Here is a 20,655-nt window from a genome sequence, read left to right as displayed (position 1 = left end):
ATACTTCTGGTATCAGATAAAATTCCCATTCAGTGTATTTGGATTTGTGCATGTTTAAACTAATGGCTGACAGGATATTGCAGTGGTATCGCAGTGGTATGCAGTAGGACATTGCAGTGGTATTACAGTAGGATATTGCAGGACATTGCAGTGGTATTGCAGTAGGACATTGCAGTGGTATTACAGTAGTATATTGCAGGACATCGCAGTGGTATGCAGTAGTACATTGCAGTAGGATATTGCAGGACACTTGCAGTTAACAGTAGGATATTGCAGGACATTGCAGTAGGACATTGCAGTAGGACATTGCAGTGGTATGCAGTAGGAAATTGCAGTGGCATTGCAGTAGGATATTGCAGTGGTATTGCAATAGGACATTGCGGTAATATATTGCAGGACATTGCTGTGGTATGCAGTAGGATATTGCAGGACATTGCAGAGGTATTGCAGTAGGAAATTGCAGGACATCACATTAGTATTGCAGTAGGATACATCATAGTGGTATGCAGTAGGACATTGCAGTGGTATTCCAGTAGAATATTGCAGGACATTGCAGTAGGATATTGCAGGACATTGCAGTTGGATATTGCAGGACACTACAGTAGGATATTGCAGGACATTGCAGAGGTATTGCAGTAGGAAATTGCAGGACATCACATTAGTATTGCAGTAGGATACATCATAGTGGTATGCAGTAGGACATTGCAGTGGTATTCCAGTAGAATATTGCAGGACATTGCAGTAGGATATTGCAGGACATTGCAGTTGGATATTGCAGGACACTACAGTAGGATATTGCAGTGATTTTGCAGCAGTAAATTGTAGTGGTATGCAGTAGGATATTGCAGGACATCGCAGTGGTATTGCAGTTGGATATTGCAGGACATTGCAGTAGGATATTGCAGTGATATTGCAGCAGTAAATTGTAGTGGCATTGCGGGATATTGCAGGACATTGCAGTGGTATTGCAGTAGGACATTGCAGGATACTGCAGTGGTATGCAGTAGGACATTGCAGTGGTTTGTTAGCACTACGCACCCAAGTGGTTACAATAATTAGAGACAACTTTTTAAACTGTTTTTGGATTCCAACATTACATCCTGGGCACACACTGTGCAATATGTTGGTTCGATCTCCTGGATCAGATGATGTATCGCTCATTTCCGTACATATCGGGAATATGCAAGGTGGTTAGTGTACCGTTATTGATGTGCTGCACATGACATCACTAGCGATGACAATTTACAGTGATCAGACAGTGCACCATTATCATCACTTCAGTATATGGGCATCCCGGCTGATGGGGATTCACTCTGATGTCACAACGAATACTCATTGCTCCAGTGTGTTCCCAGCTTCACATCGCTTCAGGTACGTCTAGAAGATATCATGGATACATATGGGGATCATATAGCATGGTCACATTTATATCACATCCACTCGGGAACAGCCATCACCATGAATATAAAGCGTCACTCAGTAGTAATGCACCAAACAGCAAAGTCATTATATAGCACCAAGCACTAATATATAGCACCAAGCACTAATATATAGCACCAAGCACTAGTATATAGCACCAAGCACTAGTATATAGCACCAAGCACTAATATATAGCACAAAGCACTATTATATAGCACCAAGCACTAATATATAGCACAAAGCACTATTATATAGCACCAAGCACTATTATATAGCACCAAGCACTAGTATATAGCACCAAGCACTAATATATAGCACCAATCACTAGTATATAGCACCAAGCACTAGTATATAGCACCAAGCACTATTATATAGCACCAAGCACTAGTATATAGCACCAAGCACTATTATATAGCACCAAGCACTAGTATATAGCACCAAGCACTAATATATAGCACCAAGCACTAATATATAGCACCAAGCACTAGTATATAGCACCAAGCACTAGTATATAGCACCAAGCACTAATATATAGCACAAAGCACTATTATATAGCACCAAGCACTAATATATAGCACAAAGCACTATTATATAGCACCAAGCACTATTATATAGCACCAAGCACTAGTATATAGCACCAAGCACTAATATATAGCACCAATCACTAGTATATAGCACCAAGCACTAGTATATAGCACCAAGCACTATTATATAGCACCAAGCACTAGTATATAGCACCAAGCACTATTATATAGCACCAAGCACTAGTATATAGCACCAATCACTAGTATATAGCACCAACCAAGCACTAGTATATAGCACCAAGCACTATTATATAGCACCAAGCACTAATATATAGCACAAAGCACTATTATATAGCACCAAGCACTAGTATATAGCACCAAGCACTAGTATATAGCACCAAGCACTAGCATATAGCACCAAGCACTAGTATATAGCACCAAGCACTATTGTATAGCACAAAGCACTATTATATAGCACCAAGCACTACTATATAGCACTAAGCACTATTACTGTATTTAGCAACAAGCACTAACACTATTATATAGCAACAAGCACTATCACTATAATATAGCACCAAGCACTAGCACTATTATATAGCACCAAGCAATAATATATAGCATCAAGCCCTAATATATAGCACCAAGCCCTAATATATAGCACTAAGCACTAGCACTATTATATACAGTAGCACCAAGCACTATTGCTGTATGTAGCAACAAGCACTTTCACAAAAATATTGCACCAAGCACTAGCACTATTATACAGCACCAAGCACTAGTACTATTATATAGCAACAAGCACTAGTACTATTATATAGCACCTAGCGCTATTATCTAGCACCAAGCACTAGTACTATTATATAGCACCAAGCACTAATACTATTACATAGCACCAAGCACTAGCACTATTACATAGCACCAATCACTAGTACTATTATATAGCACCAATCACTAGTACTATTACATAGCACCAATCACTAGTACTATTACATAGCACCAATCACTAGTACTATTATATAGCGCCAAGCACTAACACTATTATATAGCACCAAGTACTAGTACAGTTATATAGCACCAAGCACTAGCACTATTATATAGCACCAAGCACAAACACTACTACAGGACAGGCCAACCTGAGGCTCTCCAGATGTTGTGAAACTACAAATCCCAGCATGCCTTGCCACAGTTTTAACACTCCCTTATAGCAAAACTGTGGCAAGGCATGATGGGATTTGTAGTTTCACAACATCTGGAGAGCCACAGGTTGGCCAGGCCTGCGTGACTACTATATAGCACCAAGCACTATTACTGTATATAGCAACAAGCACTATCACTATAATATAGCACCAAGCACTAGCACTATTATATAGCACCAAGCACTAGCACTATTACATAGCACCAAGCACTAGCACTATTACATAGCACCAAGCACTAATATTTAGCACTAAGCACTAGCACTATTGCGCTAGAACAATTATATAGTATAGCACCAAGCACTATTACTGTATATAGCAACAAGCACTATCACTATAATATAGCACCAAGCACTAGCACTATTATATAGCACCAAGCACTAGCACTATTATATAGCACCAAGTACTAGCACTTTTATATAGCACCAAGCACTAGCACTATTATATAGCACCAAGTACTAGTACTGTTACATAGCACCAAGCACTAGCACTATTATATAGCACCAAGCACTAGCACTATTATATAGCACCAAGCACTAGTACTAATATACAACACCAAGCACTAGCACTATTATATAGCACCAAACACTATTATATAGCACCAAGTACTAGCACTATTACATAGCACCAAGCACTAACACTATTATATAACACCAAGCACTATTACTATTATATAGCACCTAGTACTTGCACTATAATATAGCACCAAGTACTAGCACTATTATATAGCACCATGTACTAGCACTATTATATAGCACCAAACAGTAGTACTATTATATAGCACCAAGTACTAGCACTATTATATAGCACCAAACAGTAGTACTATTATATAGCACCAAGTACTAGCACTATTATATAGCACCAAACACTATTACATAACACCAAGCACTAGTACTATTATATCGCGCCAAGCACTAACACTATTATATAGCACCAAGTACTAGTACTGTTACATAGCACCAAGTACTAGCACTATTATATAGCACCAAGCACTATTACATAACACCAAGCACTAGTACTATTTTATCGCGCCAAGCACTAACACTATTATATAGCACCAAGTACTAGTACTGTTACATAGTACCAAGTACTAGCACTATTATATAGCACCAAGCACTATTACATAGCACCAAGCACTAGTACTATTATATAGCGCCAAGCACTAACACTATTATATAGCACCAAGTACTAGTACTGTTACATAGCACCAAGTACTTGCACTATTATATAGCACCAAGTACTAGTACTGTTACATAGCACCAAGCACTAGCACTATTATATAGCACCAAGCACTAGTACTAATATATAACACCAAGCACTAGCACTATTATATAGCACCAAACACTATTATATATCACCAAGTACTAGCACTATTACATAGCACAAAGCACTAACACTATTATATAACACCAAGCACTATTACTATTATATAGCACCTAGTACTTGCACTATAATATAGCACCAAGTACTAGCACTATTATATAGCACCATGTACTAGCACTATTATATAGCACCAAACAGTAGTACTATTATATAGCACCAAGTACTAGCACTATTATATAGCACCAAACACTATTACATAACACCAAGCACTAGTACTATTATATCGCGCCAAGCACTAACACTATTATATAGCACTAAGTACTAGTACTGTTACATAGCACCAAGTACTAGCACTATTATAAAGCACCAAGCACTATTACATAGCACCAAGCACTAGTACTATTATATAGCGCCAAGCACTAACACTATTATATAGCACCAAGTACTAGTACTGTTACATAGCACCAAGTACTTGCACTATTATATAGCACCAAGCACTAACACTATTATATAGCACCAAGAACTAGAACTATTATATAGCACCAAGCACTAGTACTATTATATAGCACCAAGCACTAGTACTATTATATAGCACCAAGCACTAGCACTATTACATAGCACCAAGAACTAGTATTATTATATAGCACCAAGCACTAGTACTATTATATAGCACCAAGCACTAGTATTATTATATAGCACCAAGCACTAGTACTATATATAGCACCAAGCACTAGTAATATTATACATCACCAAGCACTAGTACCATGAACTAGTATTATTATATAGCACCAAGCACTAGTACTATTACAGTATATAGCACCAAGCACTAGTACTATTATATAGTGCCAAGCACTAGCACTATTATATAACACCAAGCACTAGCACTATTATATAGCACCAAGCACTAGTACTATTGTATAGCACCAAGCACTAATATATAGCACTAAGCACTAGCACTATTATATAGCACCAAGCACTAGTACAATTATACAGCACCAAGCACTAGCACTATTATATAGCACCAAACACTAATATATAGCACTAAGCACTATTATTTAGCACCAAGCAGTAGCACTATTATATAGCACCAAGCACTTGCACTATTACATAGTACCAAGCACTAGTACTATTACATAGCACCAAGCACTAGTATTATTACATAGCACCAAGCACTAGTATTATTACATAGCACCAAGCACTAGTATTATTATATAGCACCAAGCACTAGTATTATTATATAGCACCAAGCACTAATACTATTATATAGCACCAAGCACTAGTACTATTATATAGCACCAAGCACTAGTACTATTATATAGCACCAAGCACTAGTACTATTATACAGCACCAAGCACTATTATATAGCACCAAACACTAGTATATTACATAGCACGAAACACTAGTATTATTATATAGCACCAAGCACTAATACTATTATATAGCACCAAGCACTAGCACTATTATATAGCACTAAGCACTATTATTTAGCACCAAGCAGTAGCACTATTATATAGCACCAAGCACTTGCACTATTATATAGCACCAAGCACTAGTACAATTATACAGCACCAAGCACTAGCACTATTATATAGCACCAAGCACTAATATTTAGCACTAAGCACTATTATTTAGCACCAAGCAGTAGCACTATTATATAGCACCAAGCAGTAGCACTATTACATAGCACCAAGCACTAGTACTATTATATAGCACCAAGCACTAGTAGTATTACATAGCACCAAGCACTAGTATTATTACATAGCACCAAGCACTAGTATTATTATATAGCACCAAGCACTAGTACTATTATATAGCACCAAGCACTAGTACTATTATACAGCAGCAAGCACTATTATATAGCACCAAGCACTAGTATTATTACATAGCACCAAACACTAGTATTATTATATAGCACCAAGCACTAATACGATTATATAGCACCAAGCACTAGTACTATTATATAGCACCAAGCATTAGCACTATTATATAGCACTAAGCACTATTATTTAGCACCAAGCAGTAGCACTATTATATAGCACCAAGCACTTGCACTATTACATAGCACCAAGCACTAGTACTATGATATAGCACCAAGCACTAGTATTATTACATAGCACCAAGCACTAGTATTATTACATAGCACCAAGCACTAGTATTATTATATAGCACCGAGCACTAGTATTATTATATAGCACCAAGCAATAATACTATTATATAGCACCAAGCACTAGTACTATTATATAGCACCAAGCACTAGTACTGTTATACAGCAGCAAGCACTATTATATAGCACCAAGCACTAGTACTATTACATATCACCAAGCACTAGTACTATTATATAGCACCAAGCACTAGTACTATTATATAACGCCAAGCACTAGTACTATTATATAGCACCAAGCACTAGTACTATTATACAGCAGCAAGCACTATTACATAGCACCAAGCACTAGTACTATTATATAGCACCAAGCACTAGTACTATTATACAGCAGCAAGTACTATTATATAGCACCAAGCACTAGTACTATTACATAGCACCAAGCACTAGTACTATTATACAGCAGCAAGTACTATTATATAGCACCAAGCACTAGTACTATTACATAGCACCAAGCACTAGTACTATTATATAACACCAAGCACTAGTACGATTATATAGCACCAAGCACTAGTACTATTATACAGCAGCAAGCACTATTATATAGCACCAAGCACTAGTATTATTACATAGCACCAAACACTAGTATTATTATATAGCACCAAGCACTAATACTATTATATAGCACCAAGCACTAATATATAGCACTAAGCATTAGCACTATTATTTAGAACCAAGTACTAGCACTATTACATAGCACCAAGCACTATTACATAGCACCAAGCACTAGCACTATTATATAGCACTAAGCACTAGCACTATTAAATAGCACCAAGCACTAGCACTATTATATAGCACCAAGCACTAGCACTATTACATTGCACAGTTGGGAGTCCCCCTGTCACATATGAGATGCTGATGGAGCTGTTGAGCATACCCCCACAGTGGTGAAAACAGGGGTGTGGCTACGATTACAGGCCACGCCCCCAAATTTTCAGCACGCGCACCGTACCTCTTTGGGACATCCAGAAGCTGGGAGGTATGTTATACGTGTGTCACATTCCGCATAGGGTGAATCAGGCCCTACTGTATATTACTACAGATCCGCGTCCCATACTGTAGCCTGCACTGTCTTTGGGCTGATCGTGTTACCTTCACACCATCAGAAGTGTCTCAGCTGCCTGCGGTGGGAATGGGGTGCGGATTCATGCTGTAATATACAGGAAGCACTGCTACCAATGTGCAGCATGACTGCAGCTTGTGAGAGCCCTCTTTCCTTATATGTTTTTCCCTCTCTCTTGCCACCATCTCCTCACTGCCAACATCGCCACTCAACCTTCAGGTTGAGCTGGTAGTGCTTCTGTGGGTATAATGAGTATGCAGCTATGATTATATAGCCTGTATCCAGAGGTGTAGCGTGGAGCCATGGCACCCAAAGCAAGCTCATGTTACAGTGCCCCACACAAGGTAAGGGCATGGCCAGACCATAGTACCCCCATTTCAAATTACACCACACAGTAGCACATACTTTTTGACATTATACAGCACGTAGTGCACCTTATTCACATTACGCCACACAGAAGTGCCCCTTACACATAATGCTCACTATATTAGCACTGCTTATACACATAATACCCACAGTAGTACCACCGCTTGTACACATACTGCCCACAGTACTAGAACCGCTTACACACAATGCCCTTAGCTGCCCACAGCAGTAGCGCTGCTTATACGTAACACCCAGCCGGCTCAGCTGCCTATCATCCAGTGTCTGACATGGCGCCCTGTACAGTTTTCGACTTCTTGAGCTTGCGCTCCCTACACCCCTGCCTGTATCCCATGTTCTGAATAATGCCCCACTGTGCACCCCTTGTAACATCATATAAAGGATAATAATATTGTTTTTCGTACTTGTTTCCTAGCACGGCACCTACTACGGGATTTGCGTAGTGGGCTATTCAGGGTAGTGAAATCGCATCGCATTGCATGCCATTATTGTATGGCATGCGATGCGATGTGATTTTCCACTGCTCTCTGTCAGTGAATATATTACAAAAATCGGGTCCGATAAAAAATCGCATCGCATGCCATTATTGGATGGCATGCGATGCGATCAGATATCGGATCCGATTTTACATATAATAATGGCACTTAATGTACTATACAATTAAATTACATATAATGTCATTTATTTAGGCCCCCACTATCCACGTCATTCCGAAGCGTAGCGAGCCCCGCGAGGTGTGGCGGAACGTGTCCGGCCGACCTTTTCATACCCCCACTATCCACATCGTCATGGAGTTGATTTTATATAGTGTGGCGAGCGCAGCGAGCCCCGCTAGGGGCCGCGTAATACATGTAACATAATACGCGTCCCCTCGCCACGCTTCGGACTCGGTGGCTCGCCACACTAAATAAAATCTACTCCATGACGACGTGGATAGTGTGTGTGTGTGTGTGTGTGTGTGGGTGTAAATAATACATTAAATGGTAGTACATTAAATGCCATTATAACAGGTTAAATCGCATCTCATCACATGCCATACAATAATGGCATGCAATGCGATTTGACTACGTTTGCGTACATAGTAAAATCGGGCGCGTGCTAGGAAACAAGTACCTTTTCATTTTATTCAGTTAGAATACACTTTAGTAAATAATACTATTCAGTATACTGCAATACACAGGATTCAAACCCATAACCGATTGCAGTTGAATAAACCATCTTACTCATTGAGTTATTTTATCCTGCATAAAAACTATAACATTTCTAAATATATGAAGCTACTTGTACTTTGTTAAAAATAATCAGCATTGCAGTTGAGCAGATCTATGTAGTGTGCAGCCACACATCCTATCCAGTGCAGCAACACACTACATAGATCTGCTCAGCTGCAATGCTGTTTATCTTATCCCAAAGTACAAGGTGAGCTTCAAATAGTTAGAATTTTCTAGCTTTCTATGCAGGGTCAGTTACCTTAGGAATAGAGCGTCAACTGCAATGTCACAAACGATGGGTTTGAATCCCTGCTATGCCAGAATCTTGAAATGTTTATTTAGTACTGTACACAAAAAATAAACTTCCCCTCCCTGCAAAAGGGGAATTTGAACTGAATTTGTGACATTACCAGAACAGCTGGGAAATGTCAGCTAATACATCTTGTGGTCGCACAAACATTACTGCGGACACGGCGTCACTCATTTAAAAGTCATGCAGCGCTGCAGGGGCAGAAATATAATATGCGCACTCTCATTTACATACTAGAAGGTGCTGGGCCCAGGACAAGTATAAATGTAACAACACACAGGCAGCCAGCATTATGTCACTGCCAGTGTGGGGCGGCTGCTACCAGACAGCACCTGAATCGAATATTCTACTAGATCCCTTATTCCTTCACATTTGGTATAGGTAATTTCCTGTTACCGCTGACCCCTCACCCTACGGCCTGTGTCATTCTGTAGCCCACTGACCCCTCACCCTACGATCTGCGTCATGTTTTGTAGCCCGCTGACCCTCACCCTATGGCCTGCGCCACCTCTGCGCTGGGTACAATAAGGCGTCACCTCTGCGCTGGGTACAATAAGGCGTCACCTCTGCGCTGGGTACAATAAGGCGTCACCTCTGCGCTGGGTACAATAAGGCGTCACCTCTGTGCTGGGTACAATAAGGCGTCACCTCTGGGCTGGGTACAATAAGGCGTCACCTCTGGGCTGGGTATAATAAGGCGTCACCTCTGGGCTGGGTACAATAAGGCGTCACCTCTGCACTGGGTACAATAAGGCGTCACCTCTGGGCTGGGTACAATAAGGGTCACCTCTGGGCTGGGTACAATAAGGCGTCACCTCTGGACTGGGTACAATAAGGCGTCACCACTGGGCTGGGTACAATAAGGCATCACCTCTGGGCTCGGTACAATAAGGCGGCACCTCTGTGCTGGGTATAATAAGGCGTCACCTCTGGGCTGGGTACAATAAGGTGACACCTATGGGCTGGGTACAATAAGGCGTCACCTCTGCGCTGGGTACAATAAGGCGTCACCTTTGCGCTGGGTACAATAAGGCGTCACCTCTGGGCTGGGTACAATAAGGCGTCACCTCTGCGCTGGGTACAATAAGGCGTCACCTCTGCGCTGGGTACAATAAGGCGTCACCTCTGCGCTGGGTATAATAAGGCGTCACCTCTGCGCTGGGTACAATAAGGCGTCACCTCTGCGCTGGGTGCAATAAGAGTCACCTCTGGGCTGGGTACAATAAGAGTCACCTCTGGGCTGGGTACAATAAGGCGTCACCTCTGGGCTGGGTATAATAAGGCGTCACCTCTGTGCTGGGTATAATAAGGCGTCACCTCTGGGCTGGGTACAATAAGGCGTCACCTCTGGGCTGGGTACAATAAGGCGTCACCTCTGGGCTGGGTACAATAAGGCGTCACCTCTGCGCTGGGTACAATAAGACGTCACCTCTGCGCTGGGTACAATAAGGCGTTACCTCTGGGCTGGGTACAATAAGGCGTCACCTATGCGCTGGGTACAATAAGGCGTCACCTCTGGGCTGGGTACAATAAGGGTCACCTCTGGGCTGGGTACAATAAGGCGTCACCTCTGGGCTGGGTACAATAAGGCGTCACCTCTGTGCTGGGTACAATAAGGCGTCACCTCTGTGCTGGGTACAATAAGACGTCACCTCTGGGCTGGGTACAATAAGGCGTCACCTCTGGGCTGGGTACAATAAGGCGTCACCTCTTGGCTGGGTATAATAAGGCGTCACCTCTGCGCTGGGTACAATAAGGCGTCACCTCTGGGCTGGGTATAATAAGGCGTCACCTCTGCGCTGGGTACAATAAGGCGACACCTCTTGGCTGGGCACAATAAGGCGTCACCTCTGGGCTGGGTACAATAAGGCGTCACCTCTGCGCTGGGTACAATAAGGCGTCACCTCTGGGCTGGGCACAATAAGGCGTCACCTCTGGGCTGGGTACAATAAGGCGTCACCTCTGCGCTGGGTACAATAAGGCGTCACCTCTGGGCTGGGTACAATAAGGAGTCACCTCTGCGCTGGGTACAATAAGGCGTCACCTCTGGGCTGGGTACAATAAGGCGTCACCTCTGGGCTGGGTACAATAAGGTGTCACCTCTGCGCTGGGTACAATAAGGCGTCACCTCTGGGCTGGGTACAATAAGGCGTCACCTCTGGGCTGGGTACAATAAGGCGTCACCTCTGCGCTGGGTACAATAAGGCGTCACCTCTGGGCTGGGTACAATAAGGCGTCACCTCTGGGCTGGGTACAATAAGGCGTCACCTCTGCGCTGGGTACAATAAGGCGTCACCTCTGGGCTGGGTACAATAAGGCGTCACCTCTGCGCTGGGTACAATAAGGCGTCACCTCTGGGCTGGGTACAATAAGGCGTCACCTCTGCGCTGGGTACAATAAGGCGTCACCTCTGGGCTGGGTACAATAAGTCGTCACTTCTGGGCTGGGTACAATAAGGCGTCACCTCTGGACTATGTAGCCAATGAGTAGTTGGTACTTTATCTCTCTCCCAGGCTTACTACATAGACCCATTAGCCAGGAACACTGGCACATTGCGGAGGTATACTCTGATATGTAACAGGATATGTGGTACGAGAATGTTGATTGTGCATATTTCTGCCTCATCCCTGCGTGGCTGAAGACCCCTCTTCCCCAGGTCCTCACCAGTGTGCCATGCTACCCCCATATAATTGGTGAGCGGAGCACAGTTCCACCTTATCCGGCCATGTTTGATCCCAGGAAATGAGAGCCGGCAGGCAGATGGATTTATGGAAAGATGGAATTAAAATAGACGCTTCCACCCAGTAGTGTGTACATATTCCCAATAATATCCCAATACGGCCAGCTATGTGCCTGGCGCACTGTTATTGTAATCGCCAGGAGGCATGTGATGTGCACATGCACTGGTACAGAAATAGGATAGGAGCTAGGGTAGTGCCCGGGGCACATGGCTTTCATTCCAGCATCACAGGCTAGACCCTTGCTGAGGGTCACAAAGATGAGTCTTCTTATCTATCGTGAGACAGAGAGAAAGAATTCAGGTGCCAACGGCTCATCCTGACGCCATCCTGCAAGAAGCCTCTTCACACAGGAATGTCACTGCAGGGGGTCACCGCTCTCAAGTGGGCAAGTTGCCTCCTTGCAGGGCCTGCTGCAATGCCAAGGGAAGGATAACTTTAAAAGGGAATCTTCTACTGGCCCGGGAACAGGTTCTTTATCTTTCGGAAGTGCTAGAATGTGGATGAGTTCATGCCTGGGACACGCTGGTGGCACGTATATAACCAGGGAGTGTTGTGACGAGCAGACAGTCAGAAAGGCAAACAGGCGTGTGAGAGAAGGCATCAGGCACTTGCCAGGAGGATAGAACCACCAGGAACCATGGGGACCTCAGTTATTGGGTACTTTACATTCATCCTGCTTCTTCTGGCTTCATCAAAGGTTCATGGAGGTCCAGCATACAGCTCAGTCCTGTCATCAGACCTGTCAGACTTAAAGGTGAGAACGCTGTGCTATCAGAGGCGCCATGCTAATGCGGGGTCCAGTAGGTAAACCCAGAGCAGGTAGTCTCCTAGATAGGCATCGCTGGGTGTATGGGTGGTCTCCTAGATAGGCATCGCTGGGTGTATGGGTGGTCTCCTAGATAGGCATCGCTGGGTGTGCGGGTGGTCTCTTAGATAGGCATTGCTGGGTGTGAGGGTGGTCTCTTAGATAGGCATCACTGGGTGTATGGGTGGTCTCCTAGATAGGCATCGCTGGATGTGCGGGTGGTCTCCTAGATAGGCATCGCTGGGTGTGCGGGTGGTCTCCTAGATAGGCATCGCTGGGTGTGCGGGTGGTCTCTTAGATAGGCATTGCTGGGTGTGAGGGTGGTCTCTTAGATAGGCATCACTGGGTGTATGGGTGGTCTCCTAGATAGGCATCGCTGGGTGTGCGGGTGGTCTCCTAGATAGGCATCGCTGGGTGTGCGGGTGGTCTCTTAGATAGGCATCGCTGGATGTGCGGGTGGTCTCCTAAATAGGCATCGCTGGGTGTACGGGTGGTCTCCTAGATAGGCATCGCTGGATGTGCGGGTGGTCTCCTAGATAGGCATCGCTGGGGGTGCGGGTGGTCTCCTAGATAGGCATCGCTGGGTGTACGGGTGGTCTCCTAGATAGGCATCGCTGGGTGTACGGGTGGTCTCCTAGATAGGCATCGCTGGATGTACGGGTGGTCTCTTAGATAGGCATCGCTGGATGTGCGGGTGGTCTCTTAGATAGGCATCGCTGGGTGTGCGGGTGGTCTCCTAGATAGGCATTGCTGGGTGTACGGGTGGTCTCCTAGATAGGCATCGCTGGATGTGCGGGTGGTCTCCTAGATAGGCATCGCTGGGTGTACGGGTGGTTTCTCAGGTTTCCTCAGGAATAATTAGCCCATGCTGTGGATCTATTGGGTTAGTCAACTGGCAATCATGTGCCCCAGCCAGGCATCCTGGAAATCATGCACCATTTGAGTTCCGAAAGAGCTGGTCTGAAAAATGCTGCACTACACCCTGCTAGATCAGATGTTAGACACCAAGATATAGGGCTGGATGCAATGCGTCACGAGTGTGGCGGCCGTGAGGGAGGTCGGCAGAACTCGGAGGTAAGGGGGCGATCATTTTAAAGGAATGTTTTTGCCTTGTAAATGAGAACAGCTCAGAGTTCAGCCGGCATCACGACGTATTACATCCTGCCCATAGACAGCTTCATCGCACCTCAGTCAGTTTGATTATACCACCTGTGCACAAGCAGGGATATATGTGAAACCTGGACTGCTGGGATGCATTGAGGCCCACATATGGGCCCTACTGCCCTATATTAGTAATTATACTCTATTTTACGCAATCCCAACCCCGGTCCTCAGGGCACACTAACAGTGCAGGGAGTAGGGATATCCAGGTTTCAACACACAAAGTACCTGTGGGAATAAATAAGTTACCTGTGCTACACCTGGACTGCAGCTTGAGGACGGAGGTGTGGAATGCCGGCTCTATCTGCCCTATTGTACACTACCAGAACAGAACCATAGGATGGGCACAGTGTGGTACCCTCTACTCCCCCTGGTGTACCATGTACAGAGGTAGCCTACTCATAGGGCCACCATTATATTGCTTCTGAGCACCGCTGAAATGTGGCACAATGCCAATGCCTGGATGTAAGGGTAAGCACTGAGCCAGTCGCTTGCACTCTATCTGGGTTGTGACACAACGTAAATGCCTGGATGTAAGGGTAAGCACGGATGTTGTATCCAGATAGACCAAATGGACTGGTGGAGCAGCCCCTAATGTAAACCACCACCTGTTTATTTCTGGGACTCCAGCTAAGGGGAGGATTTCTCTCCAAATATGGATGTTATAAATACAAACCACTTCGCCCAGTCAGGTTTATGGACACCCTCTACATCCAGCACCTTTTGGACTTTTCCATCGGGGAACTGCTAATTCAACCAAGGAAGCATCCTAGGAACAACAGCTATAAGTATACTTATATTCTAACTTCCATATATCCCAAATCTCTCCAATATTAAGATGTTTATTCTGTGATTTTATACCATTGCCTTGCCTTGGCATGAACTATATGTGCTTTTTTTTATTTATAATAAAATAATGTTTTTATCTTAATGTGATACCCAAATGATCAAATTAACTAATTAATTTTTAAGCGCTCCACATATTATCCTTTTTCCATTTATTTTGTTTCTGTGCAGGGTAAATACTGGCTGCATTATTTTTACACTGCAATTTAAATTTCAGTTTTAACACACCCCACTCAAATGTAACTCTCTCTGCACATGTTACATCTGCCCCACCTGCAGTGCACATGGTTTTGCCCATTTTGAGAACAGATTTGTATTGCGATCAGATCTGAAGGGCCCAATTCTCTATCCCTCCCAAGAGGTACAGTATATATAACGCTGCTCTGTGCAGCAGTGTCTCCCTGCCAGCAGAGGGCGTGACATATGCAGCAATGTTCTGATAGGGCGCTATTGAGGTGCACACACCTGCCGCTGACAACTTGCTGTGAGCAGTGCTGGGGACCCCTTCGCCAGGGGTTAAAGTGAGGGGGAACGGGGTGGAACACTAGTGTGTATAGAACAGGGACATAGAGTCAAAGCATTATATCTTGCGGCTGCCCCTGGAATGAAGTGTCAGCTCTTCGTTACAGCTGATGTTGTTTCCCTGCAGGGTCTCCTGGAGCGCTTAGAAGACAGACTTCCAGTGGAAGAAGCAGAGGTACCAGCCCAAGACTTATTCCTCCCAAACTATGACTCCTCCGACTCCTCTAATGCCGCTCCATCTTGGGCCTCAGACGCCGTCCACGCCCCAGCAGATATGGGCTATAACAGGGGGTCGTGGCCCCAGCCAGAGAAAATGACGCCGCTGAAGAATAAGCTTCGAGATCTCCTGAATGCCCCCCGGAGTATGAGACGATCCTCAGATTGCTTTGGATCTCGAATCGACCGGATTGGAGCCCAAAGTGGCATGGGCTGTAACCGGAGGGTGAGTACACAGGCATATTCGGGGGGGGGGGGGGGGGGGGGACTGCAAACACCTACATGCTGATGTACAGAGGTCAGTCGTGGGTCTGAATGGCTCATGTGCACAACTCACTTCTGTCCCGATTACTAACACACGGACAAGTGGATTAGGTAGGGGGCGCTGTACACAACCCCATCTCTCCCCATCAATATCATGTGGATACGTGGATTAGGTAGGGGGTGCTGTACACAACCCCATCTCTCCCCATTACTAACTGACAAGTGGATTACTGCACGCACCGTCTGTGACATTAACATCTAACTTGTAACTACTGACCTGAGTAGGTCATATCTATAGGATTCCCTTAGTGGCCAATAATGCTGCCAGTTTTGAATTTAAATTAATTAACAATAGTTGCTGTAACCACTCCACCGGCAATGAGTTCCGGAATGTTACTGCTCTAATGGTGAAGAACCCTCTTCTTAATTCAGTACAGAATCTCTTTTCCTCGAGCCTCAGTACATGCCCGCGTGTCCTAAGTATAGGCCTGTTACTGACCAATCATCTCCCAGTTCCATATGATTCCCAATCCTGTATGTGAACATACTATCATATCACCTCTCAGCCTCCAGTGATAACATATTCAGCCTGGTTAACCTATCTTTGTAAAGATTGAATATCCCTTAACCAAATGTCTGTCTATCCAAATTATTCCGAAAACCATAGTTTCCAAAATGTACTTTTATTGCTAAAAACCTACTGGGGACATCTGTAACTGGCACTATTGGGGAAATAACATGTAACTGGCACTACTGAGGGTATGATATGTAACTGGCACTACTGAGGACATGATATGTAACTGGCACTACTGAGGACATGATATGATATGAAACTGGCATGATTCCTTGGCATTTAAATTCAGTATCTGAGATAGTACACAAACTTTGTTTCACGTTTTGAAACCTTGTTTTATGCACAAATAAAATATATTTTGTAAGATACCTCATTCAAATATAAATTCTTCTGGTCCTGAGCATTTTGGATAATACTCAACCTGTATTCTAGTGATTCCAAAACTGTTACTAGCTTAGTCGCCCTTCTTTGTACCTGTTCCAATTCATTTATGTCCTTTTTAAGGTGCGGTGCCCAGAACTGAACACAATATTCCAAGTGTGGTCTTTCCAATTGGAACAAATTATAATATGCAAATGTGGCACACATTTGCATACAAAGCAGCACTGAATCAAATTTCGTAAATTATAACAAATTTATTAATAAAAACATATAAATAAAATAATATAACATATGGAAGTTGATACAGACAATAAATGTACTGCCCAGATATTAATGCACCACTTGTTCCTAATGTGTTGAAAATGCGTTAAACCGCATTTTCCACCTTTCTGCCCAACTTTGTAGTTTAATTAAGTTGCATTGTAGAGTATCCACATCCTCTCATGAGTTAACTTCCTTACTCAGTTTTTTCTGCAAATATTACAATCTTACTCACTATGTCACTACCTATATCATTATTGAATATATTAAACAAGGTGGGTCCCAATATTGAACCTTGTGGGACTCCACCTTCCCCCAGCTGGAATGTATGCTATTTACCACAAGTCTCTGTCCCAGATTTTGCAACCAGTTTCTAATCCAATTACACATTTTATCTCCTATCCTTAAGTTATCTAGTGTTATTAATAACCTTTTATAAGGCACCGTGTCAAAAGCCTTAGCAAAATCCAGCTATATAATCCAGTATTACATAAACAGATTTCCCTAAATCCACCTCCATATTATTATACATTATATTACATACCATTACCGTATGCACTGTCTGTGACATCATATTATATACCATCACTGCGTGTGCCTTATGTGACATATTATATACCATTACTTCATACACTAATGATAAATCCATGTTTCTGTTCCAAGTTCTGATAGGAGGACCGCCAAGCATGGAGGGAGCGTGATGGGACTATGGGTGCGGACCACCACGATAGAAGGATGATCTTATTACAGCCTCACTGCACCAAACACAACCTTCCCAATTATTTGCCCCATGTGCTGAATCTATTTATTTTTCTACATGTAGAATACTTTGATCACGAACATCACTGAGCTGTTCCGGTAATGCGCAATCTGGTGACACATGGGTTGTAGGACTGTGTAGGGCGCTATCTGGGTTGTAGGACTCTGTGTAGTGCGCTAACTGGGTTGTAGGACTGTGTAGGGCGCTATCTGGGTTGTAGGACTCTGTGTAGCGTGCTATCTGGGTTGTAGGACTCTGTGTAGGGCGCTATCTGGGTTGTAGGACTCTGTGTAGTGCGCTAACTGGGTTGTAGGACTGTGTAGGGCGCTATCTGGGTTGTAGGACTCTGTGTAGCGTGCTATCTGGGTTGTAGGACTCTGTGTAGGGCACTATCTGGGTTGTAGGACTCTGTGTAGGGCGCTATCTGGGTTGTAGGACTCTGTGTAGGGCGCTATCTGGGTTGTAGGACTCTGTGCAGGGCACTATCTGGGTTGTAGGACTCTGTGTAGCGTGCTATCTGGGTTGTAGGACTCTGTGTAGGGCGCTATCTGGGTTGTAGGACTCTGTGCAGGGCACTATCTGGGTTGTAGGACTCTGTAAGGCGCTAACTGGGTTGTAGGGCTCTGTGTAGGGTGCTATCTGGGTTGTAGGACTCTGTGTAGGGCGCTATCTGGGTTGTAGGGCTCTGTGTAGGGTGCTATCTGGGTTGTAGGACTCTGGGTAAGGCGCTAACTGGGTTGTAGGACTCTGTGTAAGGCGCTAACTGGGTTGTAGGGCTCTGTGTAGGGTGCTATCTGGGTTGTAGGGCTCTGTGTAGGGTGCTATCTGGGTTGTAGGGCTCTGGGTAAGGCGTTAACTGGGTTGTAGGACTCTGGGCGCTATCTGGGTTGTAGGACTCTGACCAGATGGCAATTATGTGGGGATTTGTTATGTATGGGAAGGTAATAAAGACAGATTTATACTACGTTCATGGTGTCATGCTTCGCTCTGTGATCAATCTGCAATGCACTGCAGGGCTCCACAGCCTTACTGCACCCTTGTGCCAATATGCACCCTAGCAGTGGGTCTGATGCCAACTCTAGGACAAGAGCTCAGTGGTCTCATCCAGTGTCCAAAAGCAAACCACGTTGATTACAGAGATGTCAGAAAATTGAGGCGCAAGGGTACTGAATACATGGATTACCCCCTTTCGAACGATGGGCAACCCGGCTACTATCAGACAACTGCTGCTCTTCCTCCTGGTCCCTATCCCACTGACAGACGCAGCTCTTGTCCCATACATACAATGGGGGCAGCTATTCTCTGTGTCATCTCCCCAATATCCTTCCTCCTGGTCACTCCTGACCCCAGTCACTGGTCCCTATCACACTGACAGACGCAGCTCTGGTCCTATACATACAATGGGGGCAGCTATTCTCTGTGTCATCTCCCCAATATCCTTCCTCCTGGTCACTCCTGACCCCAGTCACTGGTCCCTATCACACTGACAGACGCAGCTCTGGTCCTATACATACAATGGGGGCAGCTATTCTCTGTCATCTCCCCAATATCCTTCCTCCTGGTCACTCCTGACCCCAGTCACTGGTCCCTATCCCACTGACAGACACAGCTCTGGTCCTATACATACAATGGGGGGCAGCTATTCTCTGTGTCATCTCCCCAATATCCTTCCTCCTGGTCACTCCTGACCCAAGTCACTGGCCCCTATCACACACAGACAGACACAGCTCTGGTCCTATACATACAATGGGGGCAGCTATTCTGTGTGTCATCTCCCCAATAGCCTTCCTCCTGGTCACTCCTGACCCCAGTCACTGGCCCCTATCACACTGACAGATGCAGCTCTGGTCCTATACATACAATGGGGGGGGGGGGGGGGGAGCTATTCTCTGTGTCATCTCCCCAATATCCTTCCTCCTGGTCACTCCTGACCCCAGTCACTGGCCCCTATCACACAGACAGACGCAGCTCTGGTCCTATACATACAATGGGGGCAGCTATTCTCTGTGTCATCTCCCCAATAGCCTTCCTCCTGGTCACTCCTGACCCCAGTCACTGGCCCCTATCACACAGACAGACGCAGCTCTGGTCCTATACATACAATGGGGGCAGCTATTCTGTGTCATCTCCCCAATATCCTTCCTCCTGGTCACTCCTGACCCCAGTCACTGGTCCCTATCACACTGACAGACGCAGCTCTGGTCCTATACATACAATGGGGGCAGCTATTCTCTGTCATCTCCCCAATATCCTACCTCCTGGTCACTCCTGACCCCAGTCACTGGTCCCTATCACACTGACAGACGCAGCTCTGGTCCTATACATACAATGGGGGCAGCTATTCTCTGTGTCATCTCCCCAATATCCTTCCTCCTGGTCACTCCTGACCCCAGTCACTGGCCCCTATCACACTGACAGACGCAGCTCTGGTCCTATACATACAATGGGGGCAGCTATTCTCTGTGTCATCTCCCCAATAGCCTTCCTCCTGGTCACTCCTGACCCCAGTCACTGGCCCCTATCACACAGACAGACG

The 20,655-nt window shown here is 44.7% G+C and overlaps 1 protein-coding gene across 1 annotated transcript; it reads left to right on the top strand.

Annotated features, from left to right (window-relative positions):
• Window positions 1-12,966: 12,966 nt before the first annotated feature.
• NPPA (natriuretic peptide A) lies at window positions 12,967-18,252 on the top strand. The gene is made up of 3 exons (XM_083163462.1): window positions 12,967-13,083; window positions 15,791-16,105; window positions 18,023-18,252. Exons 1-3 carry the CDS (start codon window positions 12,967-12,969, stop codon window positions 18,026-18,028), a joined length of 438 nt encoding a protein of 145 aa, XP_083019588.1. The 3' UTR covers window positions 18,029-18,252.
• Window positions 18,253-20,655: the final 2,403 nt, after the last annotated feature.

This window comes from Crinia signifera, chromosome 19 (genome assembly GCF_055691185.1).
Source record: "Crinia signifera chromosome 19, ASM5569118v1, whole genome shotgun sequence".
Lineage (NCBI taxonomy): Eukaryota > Metazoa > Chordata > Amphibia > Anura > Myobatrachidae > Crinia > Crinia signifera.
Note: the sequence above shows the minus strand (reverse complement) of the source record. Positions and strands in the feature narration are given on the sequence as shown.

Excerpts from the sequence above, each read along its gene's own strand:
- NPPA (XM_083163462.1), top strand. The coding sequence starts at position 12,967 with ATGGGGACCTCAGTTATTGGGTACTTTACATTCATCCTGCTTCTTCTG. Across the intron at positions 13,084-15,790 it reads CAGACCTGTCAGACTTAAAG|GGTCTCCTGGAGCGCTTAGA; the intron begins GTGAGAACGCTG and ends GTTTCCCTGCAG.